General features: G+C 39.1%; 1 protein-coding gene across 1 annotated transcript in view; it reads left to right on the top strand.

The window, feature by feature from the left end:
- The window catches only part of DOCK2 (dedicator of cytokinesis 2), a 149,967-nt gene extending 133,883 nt beyond the window's left edge, over nt 1–16,084 (top strand). Inside the window, exons 40-52 of the mRNA XM_085073400.1 lie at nt 226–330; nt 610–751; nt 2,402–2,483; nt 4,689–4,773; nt 6,304–6,390; nt 6,723–6,899; nt 7,417–7,500; nt 9,311–9,448; nt 10,535–10,662; nt 11,597–11,777; nt 13,078–13,198; nt 13,779–13,921; nt 15,298–16,084. Of these exons, the coding sequence (XP_084929526.1) occupies nt 226–330; nt 610–751; nt 2,402–2,483; nt 4,689–4,773; nt 6,304–6,390; nt 6,723–6,899; nt 7,417–7,500; nt 9,311–9,448; nt 10,535–10,662; nt 11,597–11,777; nt 13,078–13,198; nt 13,779–13,921; nt 15,298–15,372 (1,548 nt within the window). The 3' untranslated portion in view covers nt 15,373–16,084. The remainder of the gene's footprint in view (nt 1–225; nt 331–609; nt 752–2,401; nt 2,484–4,688; nt 4,774–6,303; nt 6,391–6,722; nt 6,900–7,416; nt 7,501–9,310; nt 9,449–10,534; nt 10,663–11,596; nt 11,778–13,077; nt 13,199–13,778; nt 13,922–15,297) is intronic.
- Nucleotides 16,085–18,293: the final 2,209 nt, after the last annotated feature.

Below are 18,293 nucleotides of genomic sequence, written 5' to 3'. Positions count from 1 at the left end.
CATATTAGAGCTGAAGCCATATCCATTTAGCTGTGTATTATATTTGCATATAAATGTAAACAGTTTTTTTATGCCCCACTGCACTGTCCTGTGTGATAACTGATTATTGCTATAGCTCATCAACTGATAACTGATAGCTCTTGCATGTGTAGCACTGCTGTAGAGGTTAAAAATTAATAGATAAAACCCCCAAACACAAGTAATTCCAGTTGGTTTTGCTTTCAGATCCAGCAAGCAAAGTTCTATGAAAACATCATGAAAATTCTGAGGCCTAAACCAGACTATTTTGCTGTTGGATATTATGGCCAAGGATTCCCAACATTTCTGAGGGTAAGCTTGTTCAAATTCTTATTTCTTCATCTATTTTAGTTCTTCTTTTGTTTTTCTGCTTTATTTATTTATTTACTCCAGAGTCTCTGGAGAGACAGGGCTGCTTTCCAGCACCTGGTGAAAATGGTGTTTGGCTTTATAATTGATTAACATTCAGAAAACGGTAAACACCTATTCCAAAATCTGGACACTGCTGTGTCTTTGTGATGATTACCACAAACCTGTAACTTCTGCCTCAGCAGCAGCCAGCCAGGGCAATCATCTCCTTATTCCTTGCAGAACAAAGTGTTCATCTACCGTGGCAAGGAGTATGAGAGGAGGGAGGATTTCCAGGCACAGCTGATGAGCAGCTTTCCCAGCGCTGAGAAGATGAACACAACTGCAGCACCCGGAGAGGATGTGAGGAACTCTCCTGGACAATGTATCCTTGGGCATGTGGGAGATTGCAGGGGGAAGGAGGGGTTGGAAACCTTGCTTAGCAATAATTTATCTGTGTGAAACAGTAATTTCCTGAAAAGGTTGAAAGTTTACTGATGTGGCAGCTTGGATTGCAGTTTTATTTACATGTCCTGCTTGTCTTTTATGGTTTGTTCCTAAGAGAGCTCCTGTTTTTCTGGCAGTTCTAAGGAGTCTGTCTCTTTCATTCGTCATAGAAATATTTAGGTTGGAAAAAACCTTTCAGATCGAGTCCAGCCATAAACCTTGTTCACCCATGTTCCCAAGTGCCACATCTACATGTCTTTTCCATCCCTCCAGGGACAGTGACTCAGCCACTTCCCTGGGCAGCCTCTGCTAGGGCTTGACAGCCCTCTTGGGGAGGGAAATTTATTGTAGCACATACATAGTTTAGCTTTATTTTCTTCAAATGGCAAAACCAGTGTCACACACTTGAAGAGACCCAGTTTAAAGCAGCAAATTGTCTATTATCTCACATTCATAGCTGTTATGTCTTCATATTAAATACATGTCTTTATGAATGTTGCTCTGACTGGCACCACACTTTGGTATCACCTCTATTTCTTGGCAATATAAACATGTCCTAAGTCCCTCAGTAATTTTCTTAGGAAAATTAACTCACAAACATTGTTAACCAACGTTTAGAATGGCCCCAATGATTCTTGGTTAGAGTAACTCTGATTATCTTTTTCTCTTGACTTAAGTTATTACTGACTGAGCAGGTATGAGATCACCTCATTGGATCAGACATTTGTTTTTGCATTTTGATTTTCCTTTATTAATTTTCAAGGTAGTGTTGCAGCATTTCACATACACAGTGGAGCCTATTCTGGTGGAACCTTCTGGAGGAGAAAGGGAATACTTCCTTTTCACACTGTTGGGACTGAAGTGGGAGTATTACAGGCTTGTCTAAAATAGTACATTAAACTTGAAAGCCAAGCTCTCCCAAGTCTGTCTTGTGTCTTAACTAATTAATTTTTTTGGAGATCACATGCTTCAGTCCTTAAGGTAGAATTTGCTCATCTATTTGCAAGGAGCAGGAGATAGGCATTACTTCTGCAGTTATGCAAAAGAATATAACCAGAGGGCATGAGTTTCAAACATACTGAAATATGTAAGAATGTGATATATTTACTTACAAACACAGTATTCAGATTTAAAAAATAGCACTTCCATAGAAAAAGGAAATCTCAAGTAAAAGGGCTGTTCAGTTATGGATTTCGAAGATGAAATGTTAACCATCATGACTTTATGCATGCCTAAAGCTACACAGTGAAACTGTTAACATCGGATGTGGTTGATGTTATTTTTGTAAGTTGCCTGAGCTTAAAAATTTAATGAATGAGTCAGTGTGATAAATTCAGCTGCAGATATTCAAGCTCAGGAAATAATAAAAATATGCAGTTCAAAATTAATATGTATCCACTGGTTACTACTGGCAGATTTTTCCTTTTTTGGCCAAGGAAACTCCACAAATGAAACTGTGAACATTTCAGATTTTTCATCAGAAAATGCCCTTTTTTATTATTATTATCTATTTTTTTTAATTTCCCCTGCAGCCTACAGTATTTCATACTAATAGTTCATAATATGCCCTTAACTTTCACCATTTCAGATATCCAGTGTTTTACAGTGCAGCCAGTCCTGGAGGAGCAGCCTAGATTCAAAAACAAGGCAGTGCCTGATCAAATCCTAAAGTAAGTGAAGTTCTGTAGTAGATAGTATAATGAAAATCAGGCCATATTCCTAAACTGACAACCATTATTTTGTGAACTCAGTCATTTGCCAATGAATATTAGAGTTTTTATGGTCTTCATTTACTGATTTTCATTTTCTCGGAATCATAGAACAGTTTGAGTGGGAAGGGACCTTCACAGGCCACCAGTCCAACCCTCTGCAATGTGCAGGAACATATTCCTCTAGAGCAGGTTGCTCAGAGCTCCAGCCAGTCTGTCCCAGGTATTCCCCAGGAATCTCATGAAGGAGCCTCTACTCATCTCCCACTGAAGAAATAACTTGTGGTTGCAGGGCAGGGAAGTGCAGTCTGTGCTTTGGGTCAAAGTTACTGAGTTTTGAACACAGCTTGTTACTCAAGTGGTGGAGAGAGGGATCTTGGAGAGGACTGGCAGCAGGAGAGGTTGAGCTGAAGGATCTTCAACAAAAGAATCTTGTTATGGCTTGTCTGGTCAAGTGCAGAATACATGATGGCAAAATGGTCTCTGCTGGTACTACAGTCAAGATTTTGTAAGGGAATAAAGGGAATGAATTGTCCAAAGTATTTTGAGAACAGACTGGCCAACAGCTGCTTCCAAACCAGTTGTACCCTTGGTTTTCAGCCTTCTCTATGAAATCTTTACTGAAGTTGCAGTTGACTCAGAGAGGAAAAATAAGAATCACCTCCCCACATACACCAAAGTAAATAAAGCAGATCCAAGCACAGGTCCAGTGTGACAGGATTTTAAAATAAACAAATACACACCAAAAAAACCCAACAAACCACCAACCCAAAAAGCCACAAAAAATTATGGTCGTAATTTCAGCTTGATTCATTTTAAAATCAGTTACTGAAAGGCAGATCCTGTTTGATTTGATTTCAGTGTAGTGCCAGAAACACTGCAAACTGCTACAGTTTATATAGCAAAGTGTACCATGTGAAGTACACTCTCTGCTCATATGGGAGACTTTGTAATGGTTTGTCTCAGCTGCAGAATTCAACCAAACTGCTGATTACATCTGGTCCTAAAGATTTACTTTTATGAGTGTACTTTATTGGGCATTTAACTGTTCACTACATTAGGTGATGACAATGCATTTATTTTGTCAAAGGGCTTCAAATATCTGTCCTTTCAGACAGAACTGTATAAAGTGGTCTGACTCACTGTGGCAGTATTTTACAGTTACTTTTCCTTACTAATGAAGAAAATCTTAGCAAGTTTGGATGAGGAATCATAGTTTCCTATGAACTAACATACCATGGTTTTCTTAACTTTGATGTTTGGGGCTTCTCCATTTGTTTTTCTGGTCTTTCAAAACATGGTTCAGTTTTACTGGAAGAGATTTCTAAGATTTTTTTTCTCTGCAAAATTAGCTTTTACTCAACATGAGTTTAAATTTAATTCCTTTTCAAAACAAATATTAAAAAGCCAAAGGAGAGGTTTTTCTGTGGACAGCAAAATACTTGGCCAGAACTCTGCAGTCCCAGCGCTAAAAGCCAAGTTTAGGTTGCAAGTTTAGTGGAAAGATGTGCTCACAGTGATGGAGAATGAATCTTCAGCTGAATAGAACAGATCATAACAGGAATTTGCAAAGGATTCTTCACATTGATGTCCCCCTCTACAAGTGCTTACACACATTCTATTATCTATCACAAGAAATTGTTATTAAAGGCTTCAGTTGTTTAATTTATTGAATATTGTTCAGCTTTGTGAGCAGGATTGTTAGACAAGATAAAAATGCTTTGTCATGTGCCATGTTCCACTCCAGATGAGAATATCTGCTCTGCTCACTCAGTTGTTTTGAGTGAAAGATTCTCCTTTCATAAAGCAGGATAGAGCTGGCAAGCAGTGCATGTGCCACAGCAAGAGTACAGGAGAGGGAAATTCTCTTCTAGTACTTCTTCTGTAGGTTTGAACATTAATCTGGAACTTCTGGAATTTTTATGCCTGGGAAATACACCCAGTTACAAGTATTGGAGCTTAATACTTGTAAAATATTACGTGTTGACCCTGATTTACAGATAAAGTAGTTGCCGCCTGAGTTTCCAGTAAAGTCCATTTTTTTGAGCAGTAAATTTGCTTTTAATTAAAAACTCAGCTAGTCAAAATGAAATATTTCTCTGTGATAACAAAATCCATTAATTTCTGGGTTCTGTATTTTACAATAGTAATTTTTAAATCTTTCAGCTTTTATAAGTCAAACAACGTGCAACGGTTCCACTATTCGAGACCAGTCAGAAAAGGATCTGTTGACCCTGAAAATGAATTTGCTGTAAGTACATTAATGACAAAGTGATGGATGTAGTTCTGGTAACTGTGACTGAATTTTGATCCAAGCTCCTTTCTTAGGCTCAGATTACCCATTATAGACGCCTTAGCTTTAAGATCTGGTTCAAAAAAGCCAAATACAAGACTTCTCTGTTTCAGCACGACTCCTGTGTACTTCATTATCCATCACTGTTTCAGTTGCAGGTGAACATTATGTAGTTAAGCATGTTCAACGTGTTCGTGTTAAGCAGTAACATTTTCTGGTACAGATTTTCATTATGAGGCAAGGTGACATGTAAATAAATATCAAATGCTTTGCTGCTTGTAGTTTACAACACTTCTATCAGCTGCCAGCCTGGCAATGAGGTGAGTGTTGCCTGCTTTCATCAGTCCTGTGAAATCTCAGTTGATAAGAGAATTGTCTATGTCATTTTTACTCCCATGCCTAATGGTCTAATGCTGAGGAATAGCCTTCACTCTTCAAATATTCTAAGAAATCTACACCACCATAAATTACTTTGCAGTGTTCTGCATACAAGTTGGTGTCTGTATTTTCATTTTACAGGTATTTTATGGTTTGTTTTGAAAAGCATCCCATCCAGTCCTTATGGCTTAAGCTGTGCTCTTGTCATACTAGTGGGAAAAGCCATTTCTCTCCAAAATGTGCAATTTCTGTTATGTGTGTGCTGATTAGCAGAGTCAACACTTCCATGTAAAGAGCTTCCTACCTGCCGTTAAATCAACACTTCAGACTCAAATTGACACCCCAGAATTGCAGTTTTATCAAGACTCATGATGCACCTTGGCTTTCTTTGCCATCTAGAGGGTTTTGAGCCCATTTATGAATATACCTTGAAATGGTTTTACAAAAGCTAAGTTGTTGATGTTTTCATTGCTGATGACAATAGATAAGATGCATGTTTCCTTCAAAGAAGTGGAAATTGGGATAGCTGGAGTGTCTACATTACATCTGTTATGGTATTTCTCAGTACTAGCAGTTTCAGTGAGCTGATACTGATAAAATAAGGAGCAGCAGGGTAAATGAAACAGTGGCTATTCCAAACTATTTTAAAATACCAACAGCCAGTCTAGTTCAGAAAAGAAAAATCAAATTAACAAAACTAAAGTCAGAATGTTGGCAACTCATTACAGGGCTATTACTGCTTTTAATTGCAGGAATACCTTTTGAATGTGGAGGGTGGAAATACAATGTGGGCAGAGGTGAGAGCAGGTCATTTAATGACAGTCATTCCATCTGGAATGGCAAAAATAGGAACACAGACTAAAAGATTAAAGGGTAATTTTCTTTTTCCTCTGCACTGTGCAGGCTTTGTGCCTGAAGATTACCTAATCTGAAATCAGGAAAGTTACTTGTGCAAGTTGCTGTGCTAGATCAATTTTGCAGTGTCTTTTTCTGCACAAAATATGCATATGTTTTCCATCTACATCCATTTCACTCTGATATCTCAGAAGGCAGAAAATATTAAAGTTCAAATCCTGAAGTATCATTTTCTCCTGCTGTGTTTTTTAACAGTCTATGTGGATTGAGAGGACGTCGTTTGTCACAGCCTACAAACTTCCGGGAATTCTGCGCTGGTTTGAGGTGGTCACCATGTCCCAGGTGGGTATGAATGTGCTCAGAGCCCATCCAGCTTGGAGCTCTGGAATCCTCATCGACAAACCAGCTTGAAAAATTATCAACAAGGCTACTGTTACTTCTTTTCATACATGCAAAACTGTTATTATTTACATTTAATCCTTCTGCTGCGCAATACAGAATCAATATATCTTATGTCTGATTTATCGTTTCAGGACCAAGTCCTAAGAGAATTGAACAAGTCTGTGTGGGTTTGCTGAATTGCAAAATTGTTGTTCATATATGTGGAGTTTTATGAAACCAAAAAGACATGTTTATCTGTTTGTGAATCTTAGAAGTCTTGTGTTTCTTTACAGCATGAAATTAGTCCTTTAGAGAATGCTATCGAGACTATGTCCATGACAAATGAAAAAATTCTGATGATGATTAACCAATACCAGAGTGATGAGAACCTTCCAATTAATCCACTTTCCATGCTTCTGAATGGAATTGTTGATCCAGCTGTCATGGGTGGCTTTGCTAAATATGAGAAGGTAAGAGTTCTTGAGTCACTGCAAAGAACATTCTCAGGTGCCTTATTCATAATCCTCCTGCATCCTTTGTTAAAGTGGCAGTGCAGTGTGAATGGGAAATATGAAGCCATAACTCCATCAATCAAGGGATCCTTATATCCCCATTTCCTGGTCACCTCTGTCTTTAAAAGCAAACCAGAGCAACTGAAGCTATTAGTTGATGTAAATCATGATACTCCAAATCTGTGCCTTTTTATTTTCACTGTAAACTTAATAAAAGAGGTAATAATTGGATTTTGTAGTAAGGGTCTCAAACTCAGAAGTGTTGAATAAAGACCAAATACATTTTAACAAAAAAAACCACCTTAGTTCCCCGCTGGTAGAGTGAGAAATTATCACCAGCAGCCTCTGGCTAAGGACCATGCATATGTCTCTCTTCTTTGATGACCAATATTTTGATCACCAGTTGGGCTCTATGGATTAATAATTAATTTCTTTACCTGTCAAAATGATGGACTGGATTTTTTTTTTCTCTAAGGCTTTCTTTACAGAAGAATATATCAGAAACCATCCAGAGGATGAAGAGAAGCTGAATAAACTCAAAGACCTGATTGCTTGGCAGGTACTTTCTCACTGACAGCAGCCACTGAGGTTTCAGCAGCTGTTCCTTTGTTCCATTTCTTTCTAGCAGCAGAACATAGTATTGAGATGATTGTGTCATTTCCACTTTTTTTTAACTCCCTGAAAGGTATTTTGTAGAATACATCCTTTGGAATGGTTTATCCCTTCCAAACCAAAAGCCACATGTAGCAGGCTACATTTTTTGGGGGTTTTTGTTGTGGTTTTTGTTGTTGTTTTTTTTTTAAAAAACCTTAATGGACTGTTTGCTGCTCTCAAGAATTATTTTGTTGTTCAATGACCCTTCAAGATTGCTCCTATGTGTCTTCTGTGTGGAAATAGCATGGAAGACTATAAGTAAATATTTTTAAGCTTTATCTCCAGAGGAGAACTGCATATTTTCCCTATACTAGCAGGACTGAGGTTATTTGGGTTTACTGTTTATTATTTTATATGTAGTCCACCTATGATAAGACAACCAGCACGCAGAACCCTTTTGTCCTCAAGGAGGAAAATGCACCTATGGGAGGCAGTAGCAGAAAAAACCCCTATTTTTGCTGAGATTCAAGGGAAAATGGCTCTTTTTGTTGGCCTGATAATGATAATGGAGCAGAGAAGAACATTACCTCCGAAATTATCCGTTCTATTTCCATTGTCTAGTCCAAAAGAGAAATCATTGTTATCAATAGATAGATAGAGGGATGCTACAAAGTAGTGAGATTTCATCTGGGATTTTACTATCAGAAATGAATAGCTCAAGGTTTTTCTCCTCATGTTCCATGCCTCATTCTTTGTACTTACTAAAAACATCCCTGGAAACATCCAAGGCCGGGCTGGCTCTGAGCAAGCTGATGGAATTGAAGAAGTCCCTGTCCATGGCAGGGAGTTGGACTGGAGGCCTTTTAAAGGTCCCTTCCAACCCAAACTATTTGATGATTCTGTGACTCTGTGTCTCTTTCATAGATGAGAAACAGCAAAAATTCACCATTTATTCTTCTCTCAGCCTTGAAATGAATCTTCCAAATAGTTTTGTTGGGATTATTTTGTCCTATTTTCTTAATGTTTTTGAAGTTTCTTCCTGTTTCATTTTGATTCCTCTCAGTTTGGTTACTAATTTGAGTCACACCTTCACAGCTTCTCCTGTGTTGTTGCCCACCACACCTCTGTGTATTGTTCTGGCCATCAGAAGTACTCAGTGGATTAGGGATATTGATTGACCATAATACCATCTGGCATTAGGAAATAAGTGGTAATTTCTACCTATCCTGCAAATCCCTCTAAGGAGAACAAACTGATCTGTCAGTAACAGATGAGCTTTAATACCATGTTTTTAAAAGTTCTATTGAAATAGAACTTCCATAAAATATGATCAACACAATGGGTGGACCAATGTTCACAGTGTTTACTGGGTCAGAACACAAAAAAGGAAGCATGGAATCCAAGTGGATTTTACAAAAAAAGCCCAGCTATTAATGCAAAAGAGCTAAAAGCTGAAATAAAGCAGTTAGAAAAGGTTAGTAGCAGAAGGGGAACTAAAAGTATTTTGCACAAATCTCAGAACATTAAAATACATAGAAGAGAGGAAACAGTCTCTGTGAGGCAGCCAATATTTTTCAGAAATGTACTGGGAAAACCCATTTTCCTTGAGGCTTTTCCATCTTGTATTTGCTGCTCAAAGCTGAGATCGATGGACAAATCCACCTGTCAGTCACAGGAAGAGTTTTGCAGCTGATTTACTGGATGCTAAACAGAGCCAGAGAGGTTGTAGGACCCACTTGAAAAGTCTCACCTTTTTCATCTTTTGTTCTCTTAAGATACCTTTCCTTGGGGCTGGAATTAAAATCCATGAAAGAAGAGTTTCTGATAATCTTCGTCCTTTCCATGACCGGATGGAGGAATGTTTCATGCACTTAAAAGTTAAAGTGGAAAAACAATATGGAGCCAGAGAATTGGTATTACTTTGCTTTTAACCTCTACCTCAATTTCTCTTTACTTAATACACAACTTATTCTAAACAAAATCATGCTATTTTTTTTCTGCTTGTGGGTTTTCTTGTGATCTGAAGGTAGTAGGATCTAAATTGTATTATCCAAGAGCTGATTCAATTCTCTGACACATCAAATATTCCTCATTCTGGAAGATTTTGAGTATATTTTATTACGACTTAAAGTTGCAAGCCTTTTCAGCCATATTGAGGAAGTAAAAGCAAATTCTTATGTTTGTTCTCTTTTGTAATTTTTCTTAGCGGTTTAGGGCTTTGATCTGCAGTTGATGTCTCCCTGTGCCAGCCACTTCCAGCTGTGTTGGGAAGTAAAACCTGTCATGTGTATAATACTATAAATACTAGTTGAGAACAAACTGAAGTATCTGGGAATTGAAGGATAACTTCTGAGCACAAACTCCCCAGACAATTCTTGAATAAAAAATTCTGAGCTGTACAGGCTAGCAAGAATGATGTTGCCTGGTTTTTGTGATTAAACACCATTTATTTCAGAAATTATCCTATACTGTTTCTTTCAACATCGGTGAATTTGTAATAGGATTTATTTCTTCTATTATGGGGGGAAAGTAGCAAGTTTCTAACCTAAATTTTGGATATGTGCCGTGTTATACACTTGTATGATGAAAATTCTATATATCTATCTGAGTATGATTTTTATTTGGCAATAATAGAGGCTGTAATTGCAATAATTTACTTGAAATTATGTAATTGCAGTAATAATTGCAATAATAGAGGCTGTCATCCACAGTCAACAATCTTGCCTTTTGCTTGAACTCTCAGGCTCTCTTAGGGATCAGCACTTAAAAAAACCCAAGCAATTTAAAATTTTGCAGAGAATGTACTCTGTGAATTGAGTTTGGGAGGTCTTAAGAGTTCATCCAGACACAAGATAAATCACAGTAATTAATGGGAGCAGACAGCTGCTTTCATGCCAAGTGTTAAACATCTGTGCAGTCTTCCAGACCTGGTGTGAAAAGGATGAATTGAAGATCCCAGGGTTGGTTGATAGAATGAGTTTCTCTTTCCCATCCTGCAGCCAGACTTTGATGAGAAGAGGGTGGGACGGCCAAGGTCAATGCTGAGATCCTACCGGCAGTTATCCGTTATCTCCATGACTTCCATGAATTCAGACTGCAGTACTCCCAAAAAAGTTGCTTCAGAAAGGTTGGTTATGAATGCAGTACAAGTTCTTTTTCAGTCCTGTTTTTTAATCAGTTTTGTGAGATGAAACAAAACAAAAAAAAATTTAAGAAAATAAAGACCACTAGTCTAACTGTAGCCATCACTTCCTCCAAGCTTAAAGCTACAGTGTTTCAATCTCGATAGACAAAATGCATTCAATTCTCATTGAAAAAGAGTGGCACTGCTTAATTTATCAATTTTTATGTTGTAAAATAAGTACAGTCCCATGTTCAAAAGGGTAATTACATCAGCAGAGAAGGGAGTAAAGCCCGCACCAATTTCATGGCCTTCTTTTTTTTTTTTTAATGAGAAGTAGCCCAATTTTTAAACTGGAAAAATTAGAGGAAGAGAGAAGGTTGCAGGGGGGTATAATCTCTGGGTGTGTGCATTCTTGGTGAAATAAATAGGAGGATGAAATGATGAAATAAATACGGTGAAATAAATAGGAGGTGAAATAAATAGGTGAAATTAATAGGAGGATGCATTTACAACATGGCAACAAATAGCAATACTCTGTTCCACTTTGGTTCTTTCCAACAACCAGGATAGCATGTCTTGCTTTCAGCACTAATATCACCACACATCAACTTGCCATGTGAGCTCTACTCTGTTTAGTTCAGGAGTCCTTAAGCTGCTGCACAAATCTTTAAAAGGGGATTTGAGCTTCTTTTAATATTTTACATTCTTCGCTACATTTTAAGATTATGTCATACTGCCTGAAGGCATCTTATTTGTATCTCCATCTGCCAGCTGCCAAAGCACATCACATACTTTTTGCCAGCAGTTTGCAAGGCTGCCTAGAAAGTAGAAGGAAAGAATGACCTGCATTTATATTTCATGGGGAAATGACATCAGAATATCAGCAGCTTTTAAAATATCACTCAGCAACTTGTACTTTTTTCTTTTGCTCCTGCAGCTTTGATCTGGAAGCAGTGCTACCAAAGCAAGGGAAAGCAGAATCAGAGGAGACTGCTCTGCAAAATAATCCTCATCCTGAAGTCAAGATGAGAAAGTCCAAAAAAAGAACAAAAAGAAGCAGTGTGGTGTTTGCTGATGAGAAGGCAGCAGCTGATATTTCTATCTCTGACATGAAATGTGTATGTTACTGATTTAGAGTAGTATTTTATAATCCATGATAAAGAGGACATTACTCCTTTCCTTAGGAAGAGAAAAATATGTCCCAGAGAACTCCAGCTGTCATAAAGGGAAATATGCCAAATGCAGAGATGATCTGGCCTGCCATGAGTGAAACATGCGAGATGCTGTGGAGGAAACAAATCAGTGAGAAAAGCAGCACATCTCTGCTGGGTTATGGTGACAGATAACAGAGCTGAGAGGCTGCAGATTCTGGAGCTTGGTTAGCTCCAAAAGGAGCACTGTGTTGGGAGGGTTAAGCTGCTTTCCTGTGGAGAGGCAATTGACTGTGCTGACATTTCATGGCAGCTCCTCGCAGTCAGGGCTATTTCAAAAGTGATGAGCCCTGTACGTTTTGTACCTTGTTATGGAACATGCAGCTGTTAGGAAATTGCAAGATTGCAAACAGTGCTCCTTAAATGGTGCCAGACTGAAGTTTGGAAGCACTGGCATCTCTCGCTCCACAGATCATCTGAGCACTTTTATTGCACTGCTGGATCATTAGAATGAGTTATGTAACTTACTCTGAGCCTTTTTTTTATACATTGTTTAATCCTCAGGAGAATTTTCTGTTAGTATATGTCTTCTTGGTACACAAGGCCCATCTAAATTACAAAGTCAGGCAGTAACAGATTGTTGAATTACATAGAGGGAGCATAAATAATTTGATCAAAAGTGTTTGAAGGAATCATCAAAGGTAAAATGAATTGAGTAGAAAGCCAAGATTCTTTGGAGAAGCACAGAGAAACTCCTAGATGATTATGACTGTCTTACACTGCATGTCCTTATGCAAAAGAGAGATAAAGCACAGTTGTGCTCTGAGAAGAATTGATACACAAAACCAAGTAACACCTTTGGCTTTTGATTAGATCAGATAACACATACACCAGACTGTGGGGATCCCACTGCATATTGAGTTAAAGGATTTTCTTCTGCTTCAAAAAAGCAGTGGCAAGGCTTTGCAGCAGCCAAGCTGGGTATGTTAATGCAACAGAGAAAAATGTTTTCAAAACTTCATTTTACTTTGTAGATCACACTCAGAGCTGTCTGATGGTATTATCCCAAAAATAGGATAGGAATTCAGATTTCAGATTACAGATTACTTCTGTAACTTTTTTAGAATAATTTTGTTCTATGTAGAATGAAAAGTGTTTAACTGTAAATTATCTGCAAAATTGTTGCATGTTTTTAGATTGTACATAGTATAATATGTGGACCAAATTCTCGATTCATCATTAATGTTGGGGTATTTTTATTTAACAGCTGTCAAGGAAATATGAGTTCATGAGCGACACCAACCTCTCAGAACATGTGGTGGCACCTCAGAAAACTTCTGTCCTCAAGCAGATGAGCACTGTCAGTCGCTCTATGCCAACTATCCCAGGTGAGGTGCTTACACTGAAGTGAGAGTTCTGAGCTTTATTGGGATGATAAGAAAACAGCAGTGAAGGCTTTGCTTCAAGCAGGGCTGGCAGCTCTCTCCATCCCTTTGAAATCCTCTGGGACAAGGATTCCAACTGAAGTGTGTGGTGACTGCTGCAACTGCTTGGTAACACTGTGGTGCCTATTTCAGTGCCTTTTACCCCCTGGTTCCATAGCACATCCCATTCCTCAGCCTGCATTTCATATCTCCCTCTCAGTGCCCCTCTCTTTCCAGATGCCTGTAACAGATGTTTAGCACAACACAACAGACTGCCATGGCCCACTTTTTTGTCATGTGTTTATCCATTTTTAATTTTTTGGCCAGATTGTTGTGGTTTTTTTCACTCTTCCGTTTCAATGTAATGAATTCTAGTGTTTCCCCATAGTTTAATTTTTTTATTCTAAGACTATAGTTGGATTAAAAATACCTTAATTTTTTCTAGTCATTGCAGTAGTTCATTATTTTGAGTTCTACTGTCTTACACTCTGACTCTCCTTTTTTTGCTTTTGTTTTGTGTAACCAATATTGTTTCCTTTCTAAGGATTAACCCTGTCTGTCAGCACTGTGACACCTGATGAAACAATTGCCTCACGTAGGCTGAGCCAGCCAGTGTTTCCTACCACCTCAGATGGTGACAAGAAAACCTCCAAAAAAAAGAAAGTGAACCAGTTATTTAAAACAATGGTAGGTTCTGTGTGTGTTTGCGGGGTGAAAAAGGAGGTGCTATGTGCTCAAAAATTCTACGCTATGAAAATTAAGTATTTTTAAGACAAATAGGTTCATAAGTCAAAGTCTGCTTTTTTTTTCTTGATGCTTTTCTCAGAGTGGGGTGAAAGCTCTATGTGGAAGCAAAGCTGGACGAGGTAGCACTTCCAGTGGGAGGGATGCAGGGATGAAGGGGTTGAGGAATGGAGGAATGGAGAGGTGCAGGGATGGAGGTGTGCAGGGAGATAGGGATGCAGGGATGGAAGGGTGGAAGGATGCAGGGATGCAGGGAGATAGGGATGCAGGGATGGAAGGGTGGAAGGATGCAGGGATGCAGGGAGATAAGGATGCAGGGATGCAGGGATGATCCCGCGTGTGCGGCTCCGCTCCCGCACCGCGAGAGGGCGCGGCTGGCTGCCGAGTGGCGGTGCCGGCGGGGAGGGAGGGAAGCGGCGATTCCCGCCGGGCTGTGGCTGTGCCGGGCTGGGAGCGCCGCGCTCGGGGCGGGCTGGGCGCGGCACAGCGCGGAGCTGCTTAGTGGAGATGCTTAGTAAAAAGTAGAAATTGGCTCCCGCTGGAGTCGTCACTGTTTCTGAAAGAACGGTTCACTGATGTCTGTTTTCCTATTTTTTTGGGTAGTGGGAGGGTGGCATTTATTAATGCAGATGAGGGTAGCTACCAAGATGCATTACTGCATGAGTATTCTGGGTCACTTGTAATATTGTACATGGCAACTTTTCTGATCTTTTGATGCAAAGGGTTGGTTTGGTTTCTTTTTTCCTAGGTAATAGGTTTCATTCGTATTCATTACTTTCTGCAGTGTTGTTTTTGTCATTTTTTTTTGGGTTTTTTTGTTTGTTTTTTTAAGGATAATGCCTTAAGGGCTTATAGAGCGTCATGTAGGAAAACCTGCATTTAAATGTGTTCATAATCATATTTTTCTGGTAGGAACGAGAATAACCTATTAATTTGAAGTCTGTAGTATTTCACTTACATTCAGTTTATCACATACGTACTTTTTCAGGCCCAGGAGTTGCACCTTTTCAGCACTACCTCATCCACTCATATTTAAACTTAAATAGTGTATAGGATACAGAGGATAGAATGCATGGAGGAAAAAGGACTAACTAAAGCTAAAAATCCATTTGTGAAGTGCTTCATGGCATGTTTGGAATCATGTGGATAAGTTTAAATACAGGTTTAAGGTTTTGCAGAATAGAGAACTGAATTCAAAACATGAAGGATTTGGTCAATTCTAGCTACAGCTTAAAGCCATTAGTATTTAATATACATATTACTGAATCCATCACAGAATCACTTTTAGTGTATGAAAATCTGTTTTGGTGTTTTTTCAGCGCATGTCCAAAGTTCTGGAAGATGGAAAACAGCCTGTGGAGTCCCATTTCAAACCTTCATCGACAGATCTGTGATTAATTTTTACAAGACCACTTCTCAACCAAAAATAATTTTATCTACATACAAATATTCTATTTTAGAGCACCATCTACTCTAAAGAAAGGCACTGATGGAGAATATGAACAGCAACACTCATGGGCTCTGATAAGTTAACTGTGATACAGATACAGGAATAACATTTGAGGAAATACTGCAGGATGTGGGATGTGGACCAGAAGGCTCTGGTTATACAGGTCAAAGGGAGCTGTGTGCTCCCTGGGGACAAAGTTTCTTCCTGGGAAGGGAGATGTATGGAAAGGCCAACTGCAATGTTCCCTGTGTGATGCCAGTTGGGGTCTGTTCTTCCCAGAGAGCAGAGGAGTCATGGTTTTCTGGAGCTTCTAAGACACACTCCACTGTCCTTAAACCCTCACTGGCACTGTAGCCAAGGCAACAGATGGCTCAGCACAAAATAGCCACTGACAATTTGCTCTGTGGCTGTAGCTGGATTTACAGCCCTCAGATCCCTGTGTGCTCCCAGCACACTGCTCTGTATCCTCAATCTTTCCCTGGTGATGTCCATGTCTGTGACACCATATGCCTGAGTTATTTTCAGAACAGCAGCTCTGATGTGGAAAACGTGAGAAAGTTTTATGTACACATGTACAAATTGACCTTACATGCAGCAGCATGATGAACAAAAGCTGCATTTTCTGCTGTTCAATAAAATGTTACAAATCTGTTTTATTTGCCCTGACCCTTTCTCCCTGACATCTCCAGGTGTCATCGTATAAAAGGTAATAGTTTTTTAGTGACAGCAAATGAAATTCCATGAGCTCAAGTTTTCTGGGTTTAGATTGATTTTCTGTGTGTTCTCAGCTCATGAGGTAGAGCTGGGAGGTGATGCCTCACTGGTGTGAAGCTCCACAGTATTGCAGGTCAGCACCTCGGGGGTTTTATAACCTGTCAGCTCTTTATACAAGCAGGTGTGTTATCCAGACTGAGAGGTGTACAAAAGGTCAATGATTTCCTTCACTCATCCCTTTATGTTTCAGACACTCACACAGGTTTATACCAGGTAAATAAAATATAACCATGTATAGTGTTGTGGATGGGGGGACTGGCCTTGTTGCCTTCTAATTGGATTTGGTAAGACAAAGAGGTTAATGTTAGTTCTTGCTGTAGAGTTGAATCTATGAAAATACATCTACAGTTTGTTTAAGCCTGTATTTTTCTATCAACACTTTAACATACAGTGTGAATAATTAGTTCTATGAATTTAGACACTCTTTGCAGGTTGTCAAAGGGAAGCTGTTTTCTACAGAAGTAGTTAGTGATTGTTTTCTGTGAGAGGTTTGGAATATTTGCCATTGGAACTAATGCTGCACCACAAAATACTTTTCACCAGAATAACCATCGGCAGCAAAACAAAATGGGCCCAGTTTTGACACTAACTAGTGTTTGACATGAATTCTTACAGACTTTTTTGTTTTATTTTGTTTCATTTGCTTTCCACAGCAACTTGATACTGCTTCTGAAGTGGCACAGAGGAGAAACAAAGCTTTCCTAGGAAAAAGTCCTCTGTTCAATAGAGAAGGTTATCTGTGAGTGAGAGAAAGTGAAAGATCGAAGGGTGCATGGTTAACACCTTGCTAACCTGGGGAGGAGGAGGGAGGTTATCAAAGCTGTCCTTCAATATTATTTGCAGATACCTGAATGTATCACAAAATAAACAAGTATTTTAAAAGAAAATGTTTGGTTCTACTGGAAATTAGTAAGAAATAGATTATTTAGGAACTGTTTATTCTTTGTAATAATACCTCTTAAAGGTTACCTTTTGTTTATAATATCTTGCAGATATGTTTTCAGGTGAGTGGAATAATAGCTTTACCTCTAGTTCTTACTATAAATTGGTTTTGAAATACTGTGACTCAGAGTAAAGAGTTAGGAAGAATGGAAGAAACAAATACCAGGAAGGCAGGAGCATCATATCCAAAGGAATTTTGGTGTTAAGCCAGTGGTTCAAGATTCATGCTTGTGTTTTGCTCAGGTTTTAATACAGTTTTTAGTGAAGGGGTTGGATTGACATTTAATTTAGTACATATCAGCCATAATTTTATTACTTGTCTATAATTTTAGTAGATTGTCCTCTATTTGCCAGCCCAAGTTTCAAGCCTGAAATCATGTCAATCAACTCTCAGCAGAAAAGCTAAATTAACTAACAAAAAATAGCTGCCAAGAGCAGGGCATTCATAGAACTGGAATTTTAAGGATGTTTGGATGACAAGCTCCAGCCTTTCCCAAGTTTCCAGAAACAGTGGATACTGACATTTAGTCCAAATAAACTGCACAGCATGAAGGGTGATTGCTGCCCTGGGACAGTAAAGTGCCAGTATGGCAACATCTGTTTAAGAATGTAAATCACCATTGATTGCTTTCATTTCTGTCACGAGCTCAACAAGCCTTTGGTTCATGTATGCAGCGGGGAGGGACAGAACCTGTATTTGACATTCTTTGAGATGAAGCACACCTCAAAGAAGGCAGAAATTCCCTCCAGGCCAGGGTCAGGCTTTGGCTGCTGTCGAGGGAATTAGTGCAGCAGGGGTGGCTTCAGCTCTGAGCCCTCCCAGTGCAGGTCAGGAGCACAGCCATGTTCTCACGTGTTTTCCTGTACCAGTTATTTCCCTTCCCTCTGACTTTTCCAATAGTCTGGCTGGTGACAGTCTGGGTTGCTGTCACGTGGCACTGAGATAATGCTGGGGTTGGGTTGTGTGGGGCTGTAATTAATGAGCTGTTTGCAGGGCCAGGAAAGCTGCACTTGCAGCTGAGATTGGATGAGCTGACCTGTACGGAGCTGTCACACTGCAGTGACCTAAGATGTATTGAAGCTGCACATTGTGTGTTCAGTTTAGGCAGAAATCTCAGTTTCAGACAGACACAGGTACCTGGGTGTCTC

The sequence above is a fragment of the Lichenostomus cassidix genome, chromosome 13 (genome assembly GCF_008360975.1).
Source record: "Lichenostomus cassidix isolate B80296 chromosome 13, HeHo_3.0, whole genome shotgun sequence".
NCBI lineage: Eukaryota > Metazoa > Chordata > Aves > Passeriformes > Meliphagidae > Lichenostomus > Lichenostomus cassidix.
Note: the sequence above shows the minus strand (reverse complement) of the source record. Positions and strands in the feature narration are given on the sequence as shown.